Here is a 23,241-nt window from a genome sequence, read left to right as displayed (position 1 = left end):
GAAATTTAAATTTAAAAATTCACATAAATAAAGGAAAAAAACAATACAGGAGCGTGTTATTAAATTAAATAAAAGAGCAAAAGACAAAGTACATGCTTGTGGGCGGAACCGAGCGCGACAGGGCCCGCCTGGGAAGCAGTGTTACGATAGACGGGGATACCTTCGAGGTGGTCGAGGAATTCGTCTACCTCGGATCCTTGCTAACGGCTGACAACAACGTTAGTCGTGAAATACGAAGGCGCATCATCTGTGGAAGTCGGGCCTATTACGGGCTCCAGAAGAAACTGCGTTCGAAAAAGATTCGCCACCGCACCAAATGTGTCATGTACAAGACGCTCATAAGACCGGTTGTCCTCTACGGACATGAAACATGGACAATGCTCGAGGAGGACTTGCAAGCACTCGGAGTATTCGAGAGACGGGTGCTTAGGACCATCTTTGGCGGTGTGCAAGAAGACGGTGTGTGGCGGCGAAGAATGAACCATGAGCTCGCCCAACTCTACGGCGAACCCAGTATCCAGAAGGTAGCTAAAGCCGGAAGGGTACGATGGGCAGGACATGTTGCAAGAATGCCGGACAGCAACCCTGCAAAGATGGTGTTCGCTTCCGATCCGGCAGGTACGAGACGGCGTGGAGCGCAGCGAGCGAGATGGGCAGACCAGGTGCAGAACGACTTGGCGAGCGTGGGGCGTATCCGAGGATGGAGAGATGCGGCCTCGAACCGTGCATTGTGGCGTCAAATTGTTGATTCAGTGTTATCTGTTTAGATGTTAACTAAATAAATGAATGAAAAGAGCAAAATATTCACACAATTTGCATTATGTTAACTTTGCTCGCTTGATGAGCAGTACATTATTTGACACAGTTTCGATTGATTTATTTCAATATTATCAGAACCTTAAAGCTAATCGTCTTTATTTTCCTCTATCTATACAAATTTGGTACATTTCACACTCGATATTGTACATGGCACCCACCCGTCGAAATACTGTTTGGTTTCCTTCACGCATTGTCCCGTATGACTTCATTCACGGTGACGCCGTTGCTGAACTCATTGGTGCGTTTGTTGTAAGTCACGACCTTGACCGAGCGGTTCATCTGCCACTTTTTGTAGAAAATATGCAACCCGTAGGCCACCGCTAGCAGCATCGCAGCACCAAATATGGTCACCATGAAGGCCACCATTCCCACCAGGTGCCCTATTTCGGCACTCATGGCCGCTAACTTTTGATCGTTTTGTCTCAGCAAGGAATTGGTGTGATTACTAAGTCCGTGCATGTTGTAATACAGTGCATACATGAAATAGGTCATACTTCGACCTAGATTTTTTACCAGATTCATGTCGCGTTTCACCTGGTTGAGTGTGTATTCCGGTTCGAACGAATCCGTGATGTCCGAATCGGTGACGTGAGTGCCGTTGATGTAGCAGTCCCGGGGATCGGTGGTTGTTTGAATGTGGGTTTTATTGAGGTATGAAATGATCTTGTCAAAGTAGGTGCAGTTCCACCGATTGAAGGAGAATGATATCATTTCCAGATAAGGGAAATGCTTTGACATATGTTCGAAATCAATTAGTTCTTGTAGATAATTGAAGTTAAGACTGACATATTGAAGGCTTTTCAGTTTTGCAAGATGACTGATGTTCAGTCGGACAAAGTTGTTCTGAGAAAGGTCAAGGTTTAGAATAGATTCTGACATCAGTAGTCCGTCCATATTATCTTCACTGAGACTGCAGTTCTGCAATCTGAGTGTTGTGATGGTTGGAATGTTACGTATTGAATATTTGAGATTGTAGTCAAATCGCGAGATGTTGTTCGATGATAAATCCAGATATTCTAAGCGATTCATTTCATGAAGGCCAGCAATGTTATCCAGCTGGTTGTGTGACAAATCAACGTGTTCAGCAGAACTGAATTGAAATAAATCAGCGTCGTGTATGTCATTATGATGTGCCTCCAGAGCTCTCACGTTGTATGTTCGGTTGACGGATAGTATGTTTATTTGATTATAGTCCACTTTCAGCAACCCTATCTCTTTGGCCTCTATGAACGGCATTCGATGAAACTTGTTGTAGGATAGATCAACTTCAAATAGCTCTTCCACCATTGCTAGGGGGTCAAACATAACACTCGGTAGAAATCCAATCTGATTGTGGTCCAGTAACAGGGACGACAGGTGATCATTGAAATGGAATTGATGTTCATTAAGCGTTATCAAACAATTTTCTCTCAAATTTAGGGTCTCCAGGGCATACATGCGATTAAACGATTCCTTGTCGATTGTGTGAATTAGATTATATGACAAGTCAAGTTCCATCAGCCGTATCAGCGATCCGAAGGTCAAGTTGTTGATTACCATAATCCTATTGTACGATAAGTTGAGCATTTCTAACGAGTAAAACTTTAGAAACGTCAATTCATTTAGCATCTCGATGTTGTTGTAGGACATGTCTAGTTGGTAAACATCATATCCTTCGCCTATTATGCTACTGAGATGCCAGTGCACTTCGTGAAATCCTTGCTTTGACAGGTCCAGCTCCGATTGGTTATCGTGCAGGTGCAGCGAATCCTCTGTTAACACACCGTTCCAATTTGGCGAATTCCGGTACGCTTCCATGACCGTTCGATGTCGATCTTTTTTCGATGTGATACATTCATCGGCCTTCACGTGGATATAGCACCAAGCCGCAAGTACAAGCCACATTTTGATCCATGGATGCCCCCATAATGAGCGTAATCTGAAAAAAATAGAATGGAAAATTATTACACATTTTTCCGTTGAAATCAAATCAGTTACAATGTGTTTCAGCTTCCCATTTCGTTCAAAAATGTAAATTTATTAAATGCATAACATAACATTTAAATTATTATACAGACGAGCTCGCTGGTCTAGTGGCTACCGCTTCTGCCTTATAAACAGGAGGTCGTGGGTTCAATTCAAGGCTTGTATCTTTCCTACTTTGTATTGCTTCACGTTCTATAAAAACGATTCCCTACTCCCACACTATCCCAAAACCTCCCGTGGCACCTATGAGAGGTCGTAGAGTAATCTGCATCTTTCTTAAGTAGGTGTCCAACTAATCATCCTTCCCCGTCTTCAGCATTCGCAAGGACGTGGCCAGGACAGATCTCGACTATTGGAGAGTGCATTGCTTCCAAATCAAGTCCCAAATCAATATCTGTGGTAACGGATGAAAGTGATGCTACTCTGATACAATAGTCCTGTCTTGTACCACCTACGAATTTGTGTGAAATGCTCAATGCTAATGCTAATTTTACAATACATTTAAATTATTATACGAGGATACAAAAAAAAATTATTGAATCATAACCGATCTGATGGATAAACGCATTACTTATGCCGTTAGGCCTACACCGAAAACAATGTTGGGGTATTTCTAACCACAGGATAACTTTAAAAATTACTATTAGAAAATGTATTCGAGATAAATAAATATGTTGTTGAAAAAACACTAATGTTGGTAATTTTACCATGCGTACGATTAAAACAAAAACAAATCATAGTGATAAAAGTTTGCAAGCTGTCAATATTTTAATCGCCATCTTGGGTTCGCGATCGATTTGCTGAAAAGTTTCGAATTATTAATTCGTTTAGATTCCATGAAAAAACTGTATTGAAAACTCTATATCGAAGGTTAGTATTCATTATGGCCTTATATTGGCAAGTTCTCGATAATTTTCAGTGTCGTCTAAGTTGACGCCTATTCACACTAATCCGGAAGTTCGTTCTGTAGGACATCAACGAAAAAAATCTGGTCATAGAATCTAAACATAGTATCCAGGATTACTATTTGTCACGGCTAGAACTGCCGCAGAAGGAAACTGAAGAAGGAAGCTCCCAAAGGAATCGTTTCATTTGGCGATTTCTTCTGGAATTCCCCCGGAAATTTCCTCCGGGAGTTCCTCCGGAAATTACTCTGGAAGTTCCTCCTCAGAGGAACATCCGGAGAAACTGCCGGTGAAACTCCCGGAAGAATTCTCGTAGAAACTGCCGGTGGATCTCCCGGAGGAATTCCTGAAGGAACTGCCGGAAGAACACCCGTAATAACTCCCGGAGGAATTTCAGGAGGAACTCCTAGAAGAATTCCTATAGGACCTCCCGAAGGAACTCTCAGAGAAACTATCGGAAGGTGATCATTGAAAATTGCTGGAATTTGCAGAGGAACACCCAGAGGAACTCCCGGAGAAACTCCCGGATGAATTGCCGGAGGAATTCTCTAAGTTACTCCCAGAGGAATTTGTGAAGAAACTCCCGGGAGAATTTTCAGAGAAACCCCTGGAGGAACTGCCAGTGGAACTACCAGAAGAATTCCCGAAAAAAATCTAGGAGAATTCATCTCATAGATAAATCTCGTCTAGCTGAAACCTTTGTAGGGGTATGTAGCTGGATTATCATCATCATCAGAGAACCTCCCGGAGAATTCTCTGAGGAGCTCCCAGAGAAATTCTCGGAGGAGCTTCTGGAGGATTTTTTATACAAATTCCTGAAGAAGCCTAAATGAATTCCAGAAAGAAAGCCTGTATGAACTCCCGGAGGAAATTCTGGAGAAATTCAGAGGAACCTCCATAGGAACTGCCGATAGAACTACCGGAATAATTCTCGGAGCAAATCTTGGAGGAATTCTTGGCGGAACTGCCGGTGGAACTCCTGGAAGAATTCTCGGAGCAAATTCCGGAGAAACTCCTGGAGGATCTCCCAGTTGAAATTTTGAAGTTTCCACTGGATTTTTTTTCAGGGTCTTTTTGGTAATTAATCTAGGAATTCCACCAAAATTCCATTGAGGATTTCATTTTCGGTATAATTTCTGTATAAATTGGAATTGATTTGGTAGAATTCCTGGAGAATTTTTTAGAAATTTACACAAGAAATTCGAAGATTTTTCGTGGAATTCTCAGGAATGCTTACAGGCAATTCTGCATAATTTCCCCGGAATATTTTGAGGAATTCCACTGTGCAGTTTTTCAGATTTTTTTATGAGAAACAGCAGGAAGAAATTATCTGAAAAATTCCCTGCAGAACTTACGAAGGCGTTCGTGGAGGATTTCTTGGAGTAAATAATGGTGGAATTTTTAAGTGAAATTGCCGAAGAAGTTGCTGGAGGCATTGCCAAAGAATCCCTGATAGATTTTCCGTTAAAATTCCTGGAGCAAATGTCGAAATAATTCCTGGAGAAAGCTTGCATATTGTTTTTTTTTTCTGAGAGAACTTCTAAAACTTATGGAAGAATGCAGGATTTTTATAATAATTGTTATAGCCGATTTTATATTCTTTCTGAATACTAAGTTCGTTAATAACGTTAACAACGCGAATGCATCACGTTCATTGGCGTTGCGTTTTAGTACGAAACGCTGACGTCAACGCCTAGCGCGACGCGACGCGCAACGCGCTTTTGTGATCCAGCCTTTACTGTTGGTTGTGGATTTGGTTTCAATGTTTTTGGAAATTAGATTTTTTTTGTCTTTATTTTAGTGATTTTTTATTTTATAAATAAGTTCATCACTATCTAATACTAAAGAGAAAGGAGTTAGAGGAACTCTTTCTATCGTGCCCAACCTAAGGGGTCACGCCATCGTTTGGTTGCATTGTCTTATATATAACAGATTGAAAGTTTTTCTTAACGTTTAACCCTTTATAAGGCAGTGGCAACTATATTGCCACCAACAAATAATATGTTTTTCTATTTATTAACAAGAGGTCTACTTATTATTTCACATGTAGTGACTTTATTTGCTTCCTAGTAACAACCCAGATGAATTTGAGCCATAAAAAAATTGAAATGTCAATTTGAGAACAGTTTTTTTACGAACAGATCGTAAGTTTCGAGTGGAAGAAAGATTTTCAGTTATAATTCGTTAAAAAAACGACAAAGATATATTTTTTCCCGTTGGTATCAATTATTTTGAATCTCCTGTGTTAGATTACTACGTGATTAGTGTGAAAAAAGCTTTGCCTTTCTGTATATTTGGTTTTTGGATTTTTGACGAAATTGTGTTTTTTTCCCAAGGGTCCCCCCTTGGGAGAAAAAACGCGAAATTTTTTTTTTTTTCACTTATAATGCGTTTTCTGACTAGGACTCTTCACCAAAAAATGTAACGTACCTTGATTTGACTGGTTCTACGTAAAACCAAATTTTTAAAAATCTTTTTGTATTTTTGTTGTTGCCTGTTTTCCCGCTTGCCGGGCAGTGGCAACTATATTGCCACCAATGTTGTCCCGCTTCGCGGGCAGTGGCAACTATATTGCCACCAATGTTTTACCGCTTGGCGGGCAGTGGCAACTATATTGCCACCAATTTTTCAATGTTTCTGAACTGTTTAATGTATAACAAACATACATTTGAGTTTAATACCATGTCTACATTGTGTCCTATTGTTGTTTTTGTTAATTTATTGTTCAGATTCGTCTGCCTTATAAAGGGTTAAGAAACAATAACCATTTAAATATAACGAAGCCATGTGTTGTAGCCTATTATAGGAGAGTTCACCTTATTTCAATTTGGTTGGCTACCAGTTATTGGTTATACCAATTAGGTATGATTCAGGTTCCACTTACGACGTATTTGTATTTTGTATTTGCAGTATTTGACGCATCTGTAGTGGTAGGCAAGGCGTGAAAAATCAATTGGTTGGAAATTTTAGGCAGTTTTGATAGGTAGGGTTAGACGGTATAATGCGCCCCACCTGGCCAAAACGCCCCCCTTTGATTTCTAGAAAACTATAACTAGTTAAGGGTCAAAATCAGTTGGTACCTATAAATATTTGTAAACCCATCATACTTTGTGAATGTGGAAGTATTTTTGAATTACATAATGACAATAATAGCAAAATACAAAAAGTTACAGTTTTGATGTAACTTTCAATGTTTGTTTGCTCAACATTCTGGAGCGACGCTAGCATACTGTCCGCAAAACTTGCACGGGAACACACAGTTGGGGAAAAAATAACTTTTCTCAGTGGTTAATATGACATAAAATTGCTTCCATCTTCAAAAACTTAACGATTTTCGAAAATATGTTTCACTGGTCAAAACGCCCCAGTGTAGGCAGGACGATATGCCCTTACCAACTGAACACAAGCGCGGCGAGCTTGCAGCAGTTGCTTCCAAATTATATGGAAATTATTGAAATGTAATTCAAACCTGGTTAAATGGACTTATGTTGTTTTTTTTAATGTCAAGCATATAAGGATTTGTAACCTTTTTATTATGGGATTGATAAAATACTAATGAAGGGCTATGAAACGTCTTTGGCTAAGGTGGGGCGTATTGCCCAGACACTTTTTGAAATCCATTTTTTCACGACTTTTCAAAAAAGCATTATTACGTGTTATCTGTAATATTTTTATATGACTACTCACGGGCAATGCATTTGCGACTTCTTCCACTACCAAATAACACAAAGTTTGCATAAATTGCGATGAAAAGTAAAAAGTTATCAAGGTTTTGCCTTAGGGGGGGGGCATATTATACCGTCTTACCCTATGTGTAGAATTTAGGCAGTTTTCTTTTTGGTTTTCAGATACCAGCTGGTTCCTTGGATGGGGGGAGTTTTCGATCAGTAGGTTTGCTTTGGGATAATGAGGACAGACAAGCCAGCGGAAAATGGCTGGTAGAAAATTGAGTTTATTTTGTAACTATAACTTATAAACTATTTTCCTTCTGCTTATGAAGTTCGACGAAAGCGTAGACGATGTCGTTGATTCCTTTGGTTGAATCAATCTTGGAGTCTTCTTCTACCTCTTACCAGTTCTTTGTTTCGTCTTTTTTCTGTTGCTGTTGTTGAGCCTGGTCTACCGAAGAAGTGTGCAAAAGAGACCGTTTGGGAAGTGTAGATTGTGGTTGGGATGTGTTTTTGGTCAATTGATTTTTTGTGTTGGTTCGGGTACATTTTGTTCAGTGGCTTCCGGCCCAAATTTGATTTGTTCAGTAGGTAGGGATATATTCGTTTGCTTTGTTGCAGAAGTCGATTTGGCTGGCATGACTGCTTGGAGAAAACAACTTACTTGTGTTGTGAGCGATTCAATTTGTTTCGACTGTTCCTCAACTAGTTTGAGGGTATCGTTGTATGGTTGGTTTTGTGTATCAGGAGGTGGTGGAGAACGAGTGGCAAGCACAATTTTCAATTTCGCTATCTCCTTATCCTTTTCTTTGACGATTCGTGTCAATTCATCGAGCTTACGGTTCAATTCGTCGATGGCAGCGTTATTGACTCTTTCAATGGTTTTGGCGTATGATCTTGGACCATGGTTTAGATCGTAGACCTTCCTAGCCGCCGGATACGAGAGTCCCTGGTCTACTTTAATCCGCTGAATGTCGTTCTCACGTTTGTAGGAAGGACAAGCTCGGCTCGAGATGCTATGATCTTTTGTATCACATACTTTGCAGTAGTTGATGCGGGAGCACGAAAAGTCTTCTGGAATTGGGTGATCTTCTGAACATTTACCGCAAGTAGGGGACTTTTGTTGATGGGCCCTCCTTAGCCGTGCGGTAAGACGCGCGGCTACAAAGCAAGACCATGCTGAGGGTGGTTGGGTTCGATTCCCGGTGCCGGTCTAGGCAATTTTCGGATTGAAATCGTCTCGACTTCCCTGGGCATAAAAGTATCATCGTGCTAGCCTCATGATATACGAATGCAAAAATGGTAACCTGGCTTAGAAACCTCGCAGTTAATAACTGTGGAAGTGCTTAATGAACACTAAGATGCGAGGCGGCTCTGTCCCAGTGTGGGGATGTAATGCCAATAAGAAGAAGAAGAAGAAGGGCACTTTTGTTGACATCTGGTCTTAGTGTGCCCGAAAGACCAGCAATTAAAGCACTGCATTGGGCTCGGGAAGTAAGGCCTAGCCCTGCAGCGAATATAGCCAAAAACAACGAATTCCGGAAAACATGTTCCACGACACGATAGGATTATAACCGGCGTGTTTTCTCGCCCTTCTCCACTTCGGCGGACCTCCTTAACTCCTGTGGTGCTAATTCGGCTGCTAATTCATCCTCGGTCATTTCAACACATCGGGTACTGTTGAGGGTCGGATGCTCGCATATGGTGATGGGGGTGTTATCTAGCAGCATTTGCATTCCTAATAACCGTTTAACCTGGGCTAATCTCCTTACCCTTAGGGCATAGGATTTACCGCCAGATTCGCTGAACGCTCCTTCTATTTTCCCTGCATAGACCTCAATGGATTTCCGAATGACGAAAGGGATGTTTGGTAGCGGTGCATCGTTCTTACCGCTCATCCGTAGTAAGTGCAGTGCACCGTGGCTTTTTTTCCGGATCCATATAGCTGGGCAAAGTGGGTGCAGCAAGAGAGCCGTCGATAGTGCGTGAGTTAGGGTTGATAGGCTCACACCAGCGCGATTGATCTTCGTTGCTGTTCCCAGGGGGCTCTCCCCCTGAGCTAATCGACATCTTGCGGCTTAGATAAACCGGTGGATTGCTTGAAACAATCTAACAGGAGATACTGTTTCCCGCACGGTAAAAAGCTGAATGGAGTATCTTCAGGACAACGATTGATGAAGACGGATGGTGTTTTAGACCTCTCGACAAGCGCTCTCTCGTGTGGTTCTTCCAGAGGAAAAGGGAAACAGCTGAATTTTTGTCCGATCTGGCTATCCGACTCTTATCCTACGTTCCGCTTTGTGCGAGTATTCAACTCACTATCCGTGTCCGCCTTGTAACACTGCGATGCCGAGTCACGATACGGGAAGCTCTTGAATTCCTCAGTTTTGCCTTTTGATCTTCCGGTCACGGTCTTTCACTTTAAAGCCCACTTCGCTCAAGTGATCATCGCGCTTCTCGCACTGTTCTCTCTGCCGGGCACCCGGCTCACGGATGGTGGTGAGTATAGGGTGAGTAGTAGTAGTATTTTCCCACTCTCCGAACCTGGGTCAGATTGTGGTTAAGCACTAACGCTGGTTTGGCTTGGCTTCACTTTAGTGATAATAATCAATTAGTTCACTTTCTCCAATTTGTCTTCGGCCTGCATTGGCAAGAACAAATGGCCAGAAATCGGTCTTCCGGTAGAAAAAAAAACTGCACAAGTGCACAAGTTACGGAACAGTAACTACTTAGACGGATAGTTTAAAATTAACGGACAGAAAACCGACGGATTAAAATTGAAACGAACGACACCATACGAGATAAAATGAAACTCAAAGCAAGAGCGCTGCGAAAACAGTTCTTGTCGCGCCAAAAGCTAACGAGTACTGTGGAACTTAGAAGTAAATAGTGCCGAGCACTAATATTCATGTGTTTTTATTAAAAAAAACTACTGAAAAAATAACAATTTAGAAAACCTAAAAAAGTTGCCCCCCCCCCCTCCTCCCTCACTCGAAATCATGGCTACGCCCATGGTAGTTACTCATATCTCGTTTGTCACCTTTCTTGAAAACTGGGAATATAGTAGTACATTTCCACTGACAGGAAATTTCCTCGGCTGGAGTGATAGGTTGAATAGTAGACAAAGTGGAACAGCTAAAATATCGGAGCATTTTTTCAGCACGGCAAATGAAAGTACGCTAGGCTCAGGAGAAAATGATGTTTTGGTCTGACGTATCGCTGACAATACCATTTGAACGTGTATATGAAAGACCTCCACATCCACTACATTGCTAGGTACTCCACTTACAGCTCTACTAATGTCAATCTGAGAAGACGAAGGCCCGAGAATACACTTGAGAAATGTTTACCGAAAAGGCTGCATTTCTCCTCAATATTCAGCGCAATGTCGTTATTTATTGCCAGACTAAGGTCGGAGTCCTGTGCAGTGCATAGAAGTCTTCTCCATTCAGCACTATCCTGGGCGCACGTCGTCAACCACGCAGTCTGCGGAGGGTCCGCAAATCGTCCTCCACCTGATCGATCCACCTTGTTCGCTGTGCTCCTCACCTTCTTGTTCCCATCGGATCGTTGTTGAGAACCATTTTCACCGGATTACTGTCCAACATTCTGGCTACGTGCCCGGCCCACCGCAGTCGTCCGATTTTCGCGGTGTGAACGATGGATGATTTTTGACGTAAACTACGTCTAAGAGGAAGACTCGGATACAGGGTGACAAATGAAAATTTCCAAATTCGAGATTGTCACGAAGTTAGGGCAGATTTCAAACGCTAATAGCTCATTTATCTTTCGTTGGATTTTCGAGATTTTATTATCGATCGAATCGGAAACTCTCCAGCAAACTTAAGCCTATTGGAACTATTGATTACTAGCTTTATGTACCCGGCCTTGCTCGGAATTGCCAGTTTGGTTTGCAGTTTTCTTTTACAATCGGAAAATGATAAAACCAATTGATCTACAGGGTAGCTGTGTTTACTTATTCATACTTTATCATTTGATTAAAAGAAGGCTTTTGGAAACATTGACTGATTTTGAAGAAGGGATCGTGGGTTTGAAAGGTCTTATTCCGTGAAAACGTCCATTTCTAAAGAAGGAAAAACATTCATCGATGCCATATTCGGGCAACGCATATTTTTAAAGAAGGGATCACACCCACCATTGCCTTATTCCGGGCAAATGCCTACTTTTGAAGAAGCAATCACATCCACCATTCAGAAGGAAACACATTAATCATTGCTTTTCACTGGGTATTCAATTATTCCGATGAACAACAATAACCAATCCTCCCATCCCATTCCAAAAGTTCCTTCCAGTCTCTCTAAAATAGTTTCCTTTGGGTAGGGATTACGTGCTTACGTGTTTGGTTTGAATTGACCTATGCGATAAAAAGGTATACTAAACTGTTCGTTTAATGAATATACCCTCTCTCTCATTTAGCTATGGCACCCATACCCAGTCTGACATAGTCAGTGTTGTGCTTAATCATTATCAGACGATAATGATTGCAATTTTCATGCGAAAACTTCTCACGTGAAAACAGTAGGCGAGTTGTCATCGGCGACAACTTCTCAAATTTTGTACTCAAACGATAATAAACACAGAATTTTCATTCAATCATTAATCTTCACTAATAATAGCTAATTGTTAACAGTCCCGTTATATCTGCTTCATGCTAGTGAGGAAAAAGAGTTCAAAATGTAACGGTAAATGCTTCAAATCAAGATATGATTTTCAAACGATTCTTAATCGCTGGCGAGTTTTAATCACTTGATAATTTAAAAGTAAAATCGCGGGTGAGTTTGATCATTCTCGATTTTTCGAAAATTTGATTTTTCCCAACCCTGGATATAGTCTTCCTTAGACAGTTAATATGGGTTCCAAATTTGGTGAACATCGATAAATGGGTTCAGAAGTCATGCTGAATTGATCGATAACTAAACAATACCCCCTCTCCCACACCCTCCCCTTTTTTTAAATGACTTAACCACATCCACTAAAATCGCTTCCTTAGGACAGACAACATTTGATACAAATTTGGTTCAAATTGGTTATGAGGCTCAGGATTTACATTGAGTTGATCGATTGCTAAACAATACCCCTCCCCCCATACCCTCCCTCTTTTGTAAAGAACACCCCTCCTCCCGCACCCTCCCTCTTTTCCAAAGAGCATGCCCAACCCCCTATCGTCCCCTTCTCAAGATAAAGTATTTGTGTTCCAAATTTGGTCGAAATCGAAGGGGTTTAGAATTTAAACTGCGTTGATCAATAGTTAAGCAATACCCCTCCCCCCATACCCTCCTCCTTTTCCAAAGAGCACGCTTAACCCCCCTATCGTTCCCTCTGTAAGATAAAGAATTTGTGTTCAAAATTTGGTTGAAATCGGCCAAGGGGTTCAGAATTTACACTGAGTTGATCGATAACTAAGCAATACCCCTCCCCCCACACCCTCCCTCTTTTCCAAAGAGCATGCTTAACCCCCTATCGTCCCCTTTTTAAGATAAGGAATTTGTGTTCCAAATTTGGTCGAATTCGGCCAAGGGGTTCAGAATTTAAACTGCGTAGATCGATAATTAAGCAATACCCCTCCCCCCATACCCTCCCCTTTTCCAAAATGCATGCTCGACCCGTCCCCTCCTTAAGATAAAGAATTTGTGTTCTAAATTTGGTTGAAATCGGCCAAGGGGTTCAGAATTTACACTGAGTTGACCGATAACTAAGCAATACCCCTCCCCCCACACCCTCCCCCTTTTCCAAAGAGCATGCCCAACCCCCCTATCGTCGTCTCCTCAAGATAAAGAATGTGTGTTCCAAATTTGGTTTAAATCGGTAAATGGGTTCAGAAGTTATGCTGGAACATACATACAAACATACATACAAACATACAAACATTGAGTTTTATATATATAGATTAACGTAAAACCCAGATTAATCCACCTAGCGGTGATGATGCCTTTCTCGCTTATAAAATGTGTCTAGAAAAAATCATCTTTTTGCAACTTGTTGCACAAACTACTATTATGCAACTCATTTGAGTTGCATAGTGTTCATTAAAGCACCCATGTCATTGGTATGGAAAAGTAGGCCGTTTTATTACTCAAATGCCAACTGTAAACCAGGTATTATGATCAGAAATTGTAAAATATTGATTTAGGATGTTAGATTGTAAACAAATAATCAATCTGAAGCCTGAATGCGTCAATTTTGAAAGAATTAAAACTAAAAATAGTGAACTACCGTCGTCGGGGGTGACAATGGGTCAAATGGGGATAAGAATGGGTCACTGTTCCAACTACCGTCATATGGGGGGAAGATGACCATTGAGGCGAAGATGATCATTTGATGTGTCAGTCAAAAGCGCCTAATTTTTTTTTGAAACGGTAGTCAACAATATTATCCGTTGAAGTAATGTTACCGCTAGGTAGAAAATCCGAGATTATAATCATGAAAATGTATTTCGTGGAAGAAAGAGAGAGATAGTCATAAATGACGCTATTTTCGTTTCAAATATTGACTTCATAGACTTCTTTACGTAGTAAATTCAACATTCATACAAATAACCTAGTGTATTTTGACGACTAGGTTGTTACCGGCGGGTAACATTTATATACTTTTTGGTAAATCGAGCGTGATGAAGATTTTGTCAGATTTTATTTTTTAACGGTGGGTTTAAAACCTTGCGTTGGGTGGTCGAAACGCAAGCCAAAAAAAATGAGTGCCTTGCCCAGTGCGAAACAACATTTAAAGGCAGAAGGATTGAACGCATGCTTTCGGTTGGCAAATGAGTACCAAGCCAAAGGCTGGAGCAAGGAAAAATCGAAAACAACTGAGGGGACTTTCTGGCTTTGATGGGAAGAGTAGTGTTTAAAGTCGTTAAATAGAGAGTGATTGGCAGTGTCCTAAATAACGAGGTGGGAAAATCTCCAAGCCCCGAACGAATGGTTGGGCACTTCGTCGCCTGTCTAGAACCGTGTGCCGCATCCGTATTATCGTCCGGCACATGGCCGGATTACCGCCGTACGTTTCAACGAGCGGTTGTTTGCTACCGCCATAACAACCCACCGACATCCTCTGCGTCCAAGCCGCTGTTGGCCCTATTGTCGCCCGGCCACCTGCTGGCCAATTCTTCGTCCGGCCGTTCGTCAGCCACATTACCAACGCTTAGCAGCCCGTCGGCAGTATTGTCGCCCGGCCACCTGCTGGCCAATTCTCCGTCCGGCCGTTCGTCGGCCACATCACCGTCACATCGCAGCCCGTAGGCTGTATACTCAACCGGCCAGCCATCGGCCACCCCTTCGTTCAGCCGTCATTAACCGCGGAATCGTCCAGCTTCCGACCAACTATCTACCCGCATCGTAGCATGTTTGCTATACCACCGACCGGCAACAGAACGCTATTGGTCGTTCGGCCCACTACGATATCCTTCCGCAACAATCCGTCGTCTGTTGCACCGTGCCGCCACTCGTTTTCGACACTGAAAGCCATTCCGGCTGGCAGCCCGCCAGTCGAATCATCGTCCGACATTTCGTCGGCTGCATCATTCCCGAATTCCCTCGGGCAACTTTCGACCGGCAGCCCACCGGCTACGTAACCGTCGGCCTTCGTGTCGGCTGCTTCCTCTCTTGACCACCCGACCACCGCATCATTACCAACCGCCTGTAAGTTTTTTTTGGTATTAAAAACCTCCAAATAGATTATTGAATTCCATGCTTAGGTCCTTCACGCTCCCGAAAACCTCCCCACACCAATGACCCTGAGAGCCGGAACAAAAGAGGCCTTTTGAGTCCACCCTAGACGGCTGCCGTGGCTAGACCAGCAGCTAGGGGTTTAGGCCAGTTCCCTTCAGGAACTGAGCGGTTCCGGGGCCGCATAAAATAGAGTCTTATAAGGTCAAAATGATTTTAGTAGGGGCCCTCCTTAGCCGTGCGGTAAGACGCGCAGCTACAAAGCAAGACCATACTGAGGGTGGCTGGGTTCGATTCCCGGTGCCGGTCTAGGCAATTTTCGGATTGGAAATTGTCTCGACTTCCCTGGGCATAAAAGTATCACCGTGCTAGCCTCATGATATACGAATGCAAAAATGGTAACCTGGCTTAGAAACCTCGCAGTTAATAACTGTGGAAGTGCTTAATGAACACTAAGCTGCGAGGCGGCTCTGTCCCAGTGTGGGGATGTAATGCCAATAAGAAGAAGAATGGCTGTCTTGATCAACTTCACCCCAAACCAGAATACTCAAAAAATGTGTGATATGATAATTTAATTTATTTTAATAAATGCGAGCATTGAAGTTATTCCCCCTTCTCTTTATGAAATATTTCTGTTCCAAAAAAGCGCGACTTGAGACAATTTTTAATCTGTATTTGTCAATGACATTTGACTTCTATAGCTACGAATTCACTTACATTTTTTAATATTCATGCAAAAAACCTGACAGCAGAACTGCTATTGACTACGCGGCTTTTTCTACTCACATCTCACTTTGAACGTGCTCGAATAGTAAGTTAGTTCTTAATACCTAATATGCTGGCTCAAATTTTTATGGTCAGTTTAATACAAAACAATGGGCAGAAATTTAATGAATAATGAAACAGAATTCGCCATCCTATACAACTTGTTGCTAGTGAGCAATTTAAGACCAAGTGTCCCAAAACTAAGTGAATTTTTTAAATGCATTCTACGAATAAACAATTAGTTCTTGGGCTTCTTATATAAAAAATTGTTTTTTTGTAATAAAATATATTGGCTAAAACGAGTCCAAAGTCCGATCAACCCAATTTTCAAAGGGAAACAATCGGACAGGATTCCCCGCCGAACACAATTTGTTGCGAGCAAATCGGATGAAGAAAACTGATTGAAAAGTTGGCCTGACTTTCCACGCCTTTTTTGTTTAAAAATGTATTTTGACCATAGTTTCTGATCCCGTCTGCCCAATAGAAAGCAATGGGACGGGATTCTGCGTCGAATGAATTTTCGGTTAAGGGTAAGTGCCTGAAAAATGGGACAGACTTTTCCACTCGTTGTTGTCTAACAAAAGTATTTTGACCATAACTTCTGAGCCCATAGTCCGATCCGGCCAATTTTCAATAGGAAACAATGGGTCAGGATTCTGCGTCGACTGCAACTGCAACTGCGAGCAAATCGGTTAAGGGTAAGTGCCTGAAAAGTAGACTTTTTGCGCACATACACACAGACATTACCTCGATTCGTCTTGCTGAGTCGATCGGTATATAACACTATGGGTTTCAAAGCCTCCTATAAAAAGTTTGTTTTTGGAGCGAACATATAGCCTTTACGTATGCTTTGTATACGAGAAAGGCAAAACATTGAAAATTCCAATGAATCACATACGGTTGTTGGTTTTCTACCCGCCGCTGCCGTATCCAGGCGCTAACGTGTATGTAAAAATAGCCAGCATGAGTTAACCACCTGAAGTTTGTATGGCGAAAGACATCTAACGCAAGTTTTCTCAACAGCAGGAACTTTTCAGGAAAAACTATTTGGTACCAGTTATGTAGGAAGGTGTCCGCTACAACGCCTACCAAATATTTTTTCGATTAAGTTGCTTATTTTCGAGATATTAAACATTAGATGCCTTTCGCCATACTGATTTCCAAAAGTTAACTCCTAGTGTACCGCTGTAAGCACGCTCAAAGCAGGCGATTCATTTATCACAAACCCAGTGAATTTTGAGAGTCTCGTTACGACTGCTGTCTGGTGCGCTTTGTTCTTGCGCTCTACTTTTGTGCGGTGATTCGCACAAAAAGTAGACAATAGAACCAAAGCAATGACCGCGGTCGAAGCAAAAGAGCAGTGTTTATTAACGCATTTGTTCGCAAGTACATGTAGCGCTCCCAGAGGAAACGACGTACCGCACTTTTTGCTCCCCGTATACTCGATTCTTAGGGGCGATTCAAATATGACGTCCACTACTTTTTGAGATTTCTAGATCCCCCTCCCCCCTCTGTCCCGCTTTTCTGTATACCTAGTATATGTACTGTCACAAAATCTTAGACCCCCTCCCCCCCTAAAACCTGTGATATCATTGTTGAACGACCCCTTATGAGGAGATAACATTGCGGCGTTTCCTTGGGTGCGGTTGTTCCTTTCGAATGGGAAACGCCGCGTGAAATCTTTTGCAAATGCGCTTTTGGAAACATTACAAAAGCCGCGCGGTGTATCATATAGACAGAGCCCTACAATATGAAAAAGTGCTTTAGGTGCTGGACATGTTCGTGCATGCAACGAGTGATTGATTATTGAAAAGGACAATGCCCTTGCTAAAAATTCTTGAAAGCCTATACTGATGGACATCATTATTCGTCAAATGTTCATTGTAGTCCCTCTAAATGCATCAACAGGTATATGTTTAAGGGCAATTCTAGACCAATATTTGAAAAAGACGGTAAATCCAATTTTGACGTAATCTGTGTCTAAGGGAAAAGCTGAGATACAATTTGTACAATATTTTAAAATTGAAGACCGTCATGAAGTCATGAATGTAAGATTTTAAACGTTAATAAAGTCTGTATTTTTTAATGAGTTTTCAAAATTTATATACACCCAGTTCTTTTTTACACGGGTGGGTTTTGGTTGATTAAGACTTTCATCGTCAATTAAACTATGGGTCAACCCCACGAAAAAATTCCCAACAAAAAAATAAAGAAAATTCAGGCGGTATTCAAAAAGATTCTCTACATCTCGATGTTCTGCATCTCGATATCTCTCCCTATCTTGATGGTTTCTTCTGTCCCTTTATTCTACATACATTTAGGCATTCTACATCTCGATAACCTTTCTATATTGATATCTCTCAATCTCGATGTGTTCTGAATTGCTCAATCGAATTGATCATATTTTGTCATGGATTTACTCTCCTTTTGTCGATATGTTAAAATAGGCTACTAGACCATCTTTGGACAATAACAAACATGATATTTGTTTTGTTGCCGTTTTTCATAGCAACGAGCTTTTTTGGATCTAGTACCCATTTCATTTTTCCTTCCATTTCTCGATCTCTTCCTATCTCGACATTCTACTAAAAGCTCGAAATAATGGATGTGCAGAACAGTCTCGCGGCTCGCGTTATTTTGTTCTGCTGTGTGCGGTCGAAAAGTTAATTACAGTCGCCTTTCCACATCTCGATATTGAATGAACCATCGAGATATTTCTATGAAAAACGGTAACAAACCAAATGTCATTTCTTGTTTTTGATGTGCTTGTTATTGCCCCAAGGTTGTCTAGTAGCCTAGAAATTTGAATATATTGACATAGAGTGAATTCTGAATAAAACATGGTCAGGACACATCGAGATAGAGAGATACCGTGATAGGAAGGTTATCGAGATGTAGAAAGCAAAAATGGATGTAGTTCGTATAGGGACCAAGAAAACTACGACATATATAGAACATCAAATGAAGGGGGTCCACTGTAATCGGCGTAAAACAGATTCGCGAAATACTGAATCGTGGGAAATTCAATTTAACACGTAAAAGAATATCATAAATATCAATAATGAGCATTTTTTGTTTTCTTTATAACTTTGCTCCGATCACTTCTCAATAATAACTGTCTTACAGATTAGAAAATATTCTATGAAGGCTTCTGGTTGATTATATTTAAATAGTTAATAAGCCGCCTCACGAAACGATCTTTCACACACGGGGCGATTTCTATAGTAATTTCCATACAAGTATCAAACTGCTCGTGCTCAGTCAAATTACAACCAATTCAGTTAAAAATTAAGGGGCCCTCCTTAGCCGTGCGATAAGACGCGCGGCTACAAAGCAAGACCATGCTGAGGATGACTGGGTTCGATTCCTGGTGCCGGCCTAGATAATTTTCGGATTGGAAATTGTCTAGACTTCCCTGGGCATAAAAGTATCATCGTGTTAGCTCATGATTTACGAATGCACTTGGCTTAGAAACCTCGCAGTTAATAACTGTGGAAATGCTTAATGAACACTGCGAGGCGGCAATGTCCCAGTGGTGGATGTAATGCCAATGAAGAAGAAGAAGAAGTTAAAAATAAAGGAGGTTCATTAAAATAGCAAATGTTATCGTTCAAACATAGGGGAGCGAAAATGTCAAAATTTGATTCACTCTAAGCTCATGCTCAAACCAGTGACAATGGTAATCCAATGAATTATCTTATAATCTGTTTTACGTAGTTTACGACGGGCGGTCGTATCTTGTATATAATCCTTTTGATTTTTAACGACTTTTTTGGCCAAATGACCTGTTCGGATAAAATACAAACGATATTTTCAGACATATGACCTGTTCGGCCAATTGACCGATCCGGCCATATGATTCGGCCGAATGGCTCGTTTCGGCCAAATGGCTTTCGGCGGACCAGCCGACCCTTTCCGTTTTGAACCAAAACGTTTTACTTTAAAAAAAGTTTTGGGCTTATTGAAACAACTTTTTCGGGTCTTATCAAGGACGAATATGAAATGCATACTTACAAAATAACGATTTAAGGTATGCCGAAGAAATCCATTCTCCGTTCAGCACAACATAACGCAGTTCATTTAGAAATTTTAAAATGACACCTAAAAATTGAAATTGGTCACAAAAACAGGAAAAACGATAACAATAATATTGTGGTGATCTATGCTGATGTTTTACATTGACATTTTACGTCCTTTTGAAGGCATGGTTATGTCAAGGTTACGTCCAATTCGCGGTATTGTCACAGACCAAGAAGGATAATATTGAAATGCAAATGGAAGAAATGATTTAATTTTGATATTTTTGTAATTATTTGCATATGATTGAATGTGTATGGCTTGCGAGTGTATGCTGTTAAGAATAAATACCAGACTGAAGTTATAAGTATTATGTATTTTTCGTGACACACCGAAGAACGAACTGGGATTCCCTTGGGAATCACGACCCAAGAGTCGAGATTTGCATAATCAATTTTTATCCACAGAGATCATTCATTGAACATATGCATTTATAGACCAACATTTGAAAGGGCGTATTAAATAGTCAAATTTCATTCTTTCCAGTTTTTTGTCTATGTACGTACGAAACTACGTTTATAGACGAGGAAACGGAAAGAATAAATTATTGCTGTCACGCCCTTTTCACATGTTGATCTAGATTTAATGTATCAAGCCAAACGCTGTATACCACACAATCCACACATTTTGAATGGAATAAAAACTAACTATTCCACCTAGTAGTGATATTGCCTTTCTCATATTAAGCCAAGACACCGAGCTTATTGGTTCTATACCGCATTTTCTTCATAGCCTGTGAACCCAATGGCCGATCATTATCAAATTCAATAGTGATCAGCTGGGCTTTGTCAGCTGTTGAATGCAACTTGTTGCGAGAAAATCGATTGAGAAATACTATATGCAAAATTGGAAAAAGGTTTTTTTGGCTTTTGTCCACATACATATACACTGACAGACGGACATTTGCTCAGTTCGTCGAAAAGGTTTGATAGGTACATAACACTAGGGGTCTTCGAGCCTCCTATAATAAGTTGCTTTGCAAGTGAAATGGTAGCCTATCGGTACAACTTTGTCGGAAAAGGCAAAAAAAAATTGCGAAACAATCTGTGATATTTTTTTCAATTTAAGCGAAATAAAATCTCTTTCCTCAAGTAATTGCTGGCAAATCACTGTCTGTACTACACCCGATGACCATTTGCACGTGGCTTTAATTATTACAGCATGCATTCACCATTGGATACGTGTATTTATTCATGTAGATCATTTCATCGTGTTTAGATCCTCAACCGGAACTAGCGTTTGAGCGTTTGAATGGCTGTTATAGCTTTCTAACGTTTAGTGTTCATCAATGTCTGTTCTCTTTAGGCAGCCACTTCCTACATCTGTCAGGTGCCCGCCAGAACGACGTTGGTTGTGCTCAGTTCGCTCATGTGTTCTTCCCTATGGTATTCCCTGATTTGTTTAATATTTTTCGCTATTTTAAAGTAAACGTTCCGAACAATTATGAATATCTTATTTCATATGAGCCGTCCCATGTTTCTAGGTTTGTGCCTACTACTCTCCCGTCAAGGCCGCTGGACAAGTCCGAGTAAATAAGAACGATCTATACAACTGTTTGTCTACCGCTTTTTATGTATGTAGGTGTATTGAAGAACACATCAGTCTGAAACCGATTGAGGGAAGATTCAACTGCATGATAACACTAATTTTGCGTCACAGATCTAAAGCATTAATTATTTGATTCTTCTATCTACACACTGTAATCCGTACCCTATGAGGTGCATACTGATGAGTTGAGCTTCCGAGTGGGGCTGGATTGGTGGAACAAACGACGCTTCTGCTTCTGCGAAAGTGAAATTCACTCTCGAACTGCACAATTATCTTGAATGACGTGCCGCATTGATCGCTGACTGATTCTCCGTAGCACAGCACTCTACCATTCGTTAGATCACTGCATGGGTCTGACAAACAACAATTTGGGGTCTTCTGAGATTTTACCAGCTGACAGTGCAATCTGAGAACAGGATTTCCCGAACGCGATGAAACAGTTCTATTTAATTTGCTTTGCTGGAATAATTCACCGCGACGATCTTTCCCATCCGATAAATGCGACTTGGGATGAGTTAACTAAAGTAGTCAGCAATTATAATAATGTGTCTACACCCGCGCACACACTCGCGCGAATCTAGCCGCGGCTCGTTTGAAACTAATTTTGAGCTTAGCGAAGCAAATCAGTTAGGTGTTTAGAGTTTCAGGTATCCCGATTCTTTATTTCGGAATCCATTAATTACGTCACGCAAGAGAAATCATTTGGAAATGAGGTTTCTGATATACAGCGCTGCATAATGCTTTGTATGAATCGTCCCACAGCTTAAATCCACTCTTGCTTGCCCTAGAAGCGTGACGTAATTTATTGGTGTTTCCTAAACATATTAGACCGGTCCACAGTTGTAAGAATTTGAATTAGCCACAATGCACAAAACTAACGCGAACCAAATCCCATCGCATATATCGACCAATTAAGTCGTCCGTTTTAGATCACGAGTCACAGAGTCACACTTTTTAGTTATAGACTTCTAATCAAATCATGCCAATTACATATTCGAAACAGTTTCTGATCGCATACGTAATCTTGCCAATAACGCAGTTTGGTGCTGTATTAGAGATTAGGACTAAATTTCTAAGTATCCATTAATTACGAAAGTATTTCGTAAAAGCAAAGCAAAAGTATTTCCAAGATATATTCTAAATAAACACCAAATTATGTGATTAAGAAAACGTTTCCTTCGATCACCACCAGCATTTTTTATTCAAATGATACATGTAAACACTTTCTGTGGGCCGGTCTAATTTGCACACCCTCGACGCGCACTTGTCAGTAGAATTTTTTTCGCGATACGTGACGGATGATCAATCGTCTATCGGCGAGACGATGATCCGTCGCGGTTTGTATTGTTGATCGGTCAACGAGTAGCACGGCACTGATCGTGCCTTACCGTTGGTTCAGAAAATTATAGCACATACTATTGAAACAAGTAAATAACCATTTTATCATTATGGACAAACCATCCTACATGCGAGAAGGTTGGTACTTCTCCGGTTGGATGCAACTGGAGTGTGGTATCCAAGCTTATTGGGACTCTGGATATTTTTTTTTGTTCTGCGCCACGTGTAAGGGAGCGCTATTTAAGCTGGAAGTCACGTTCTTGATTACACTACGGTAGTTACCGAGTACAAAACACAGAAAGCAATTCGATATGCATAGCTAACTAGCCAAGGTACAAGAGAAGATGTACGGATGTGCACTGGAATGAAGCTAACATCACATTTTCTGCATATTGGAACAAACCATTATTTATGTTTTGCAAAATCTAGCAATTTTAAATCCTCCCCCTATTTCGCCATGCTTTGTTATTCAAA

General features: G+C 41.0%; 1 protein-coding gene across 3 annotated transcripts; it reads right to left on the bottom strand.

The window, feature by feature from the left end:
- Positions 1–801: 801 nt before the first annotated feature.
- LOC134226088 (toll-like receptor 13) lies at positions 802–22,801 on the bottom strand. Of its 3 annotated transcripts, none has more exons than XM_062706626.1 (3): positions 22,694–22,801; positions 21,592–22,038; positions 802–2,737 (listed from the first exon to the last, which is right to left on the bottom strand). In XM_062706626.1, exons 2-3 carry the CDS (start codon positions 21,603–21,605, stop codon positions 1,003–1,005), a joined length of 1,749 nt encoding a protein of 582 aa, XP_062562610.1. In that variant the 5' UTR covers positions 21,606–22,038; positions 22,694–22,801; the 3' UTR covers positions 802–1,002. The 3 variants fall into 3 exon arrangements, with proteins under 3 accessions (XP_062562610.1, XP_062562611.1, XP_062562609.1); XM_062706627.1 differs by having other exon boundaries at positions 21,592–21,948; positions 22,694–22,800; XM_062706625.1 differs by having other exon boundaries at positions 21,592–22,087; positions 22,694–22,778.
- Positions 22,802–23,241: the final 440 nt, after the last annotated feature.

Source organism: Armigeres subalbatus, chromosome 3, assembly GCF_024139115.2.
Source record: "Armigeres subalbatus isolate Guangzhou_Male chromosome 3, GZ_Asu_2, whole genome shotgun sequence".
In the NCBI taxonomy this organism is placed as follows: Eukaryota; Metazoa; Arthropoda; class Insecta; order Diptera; family Culicidae; genus Armigeres; species Armigeres subalbatus.
Note: the sequence above shows the minus strand (reverse complement) of the source record. Positions and strands in the feature narration are given on the sequence as shown.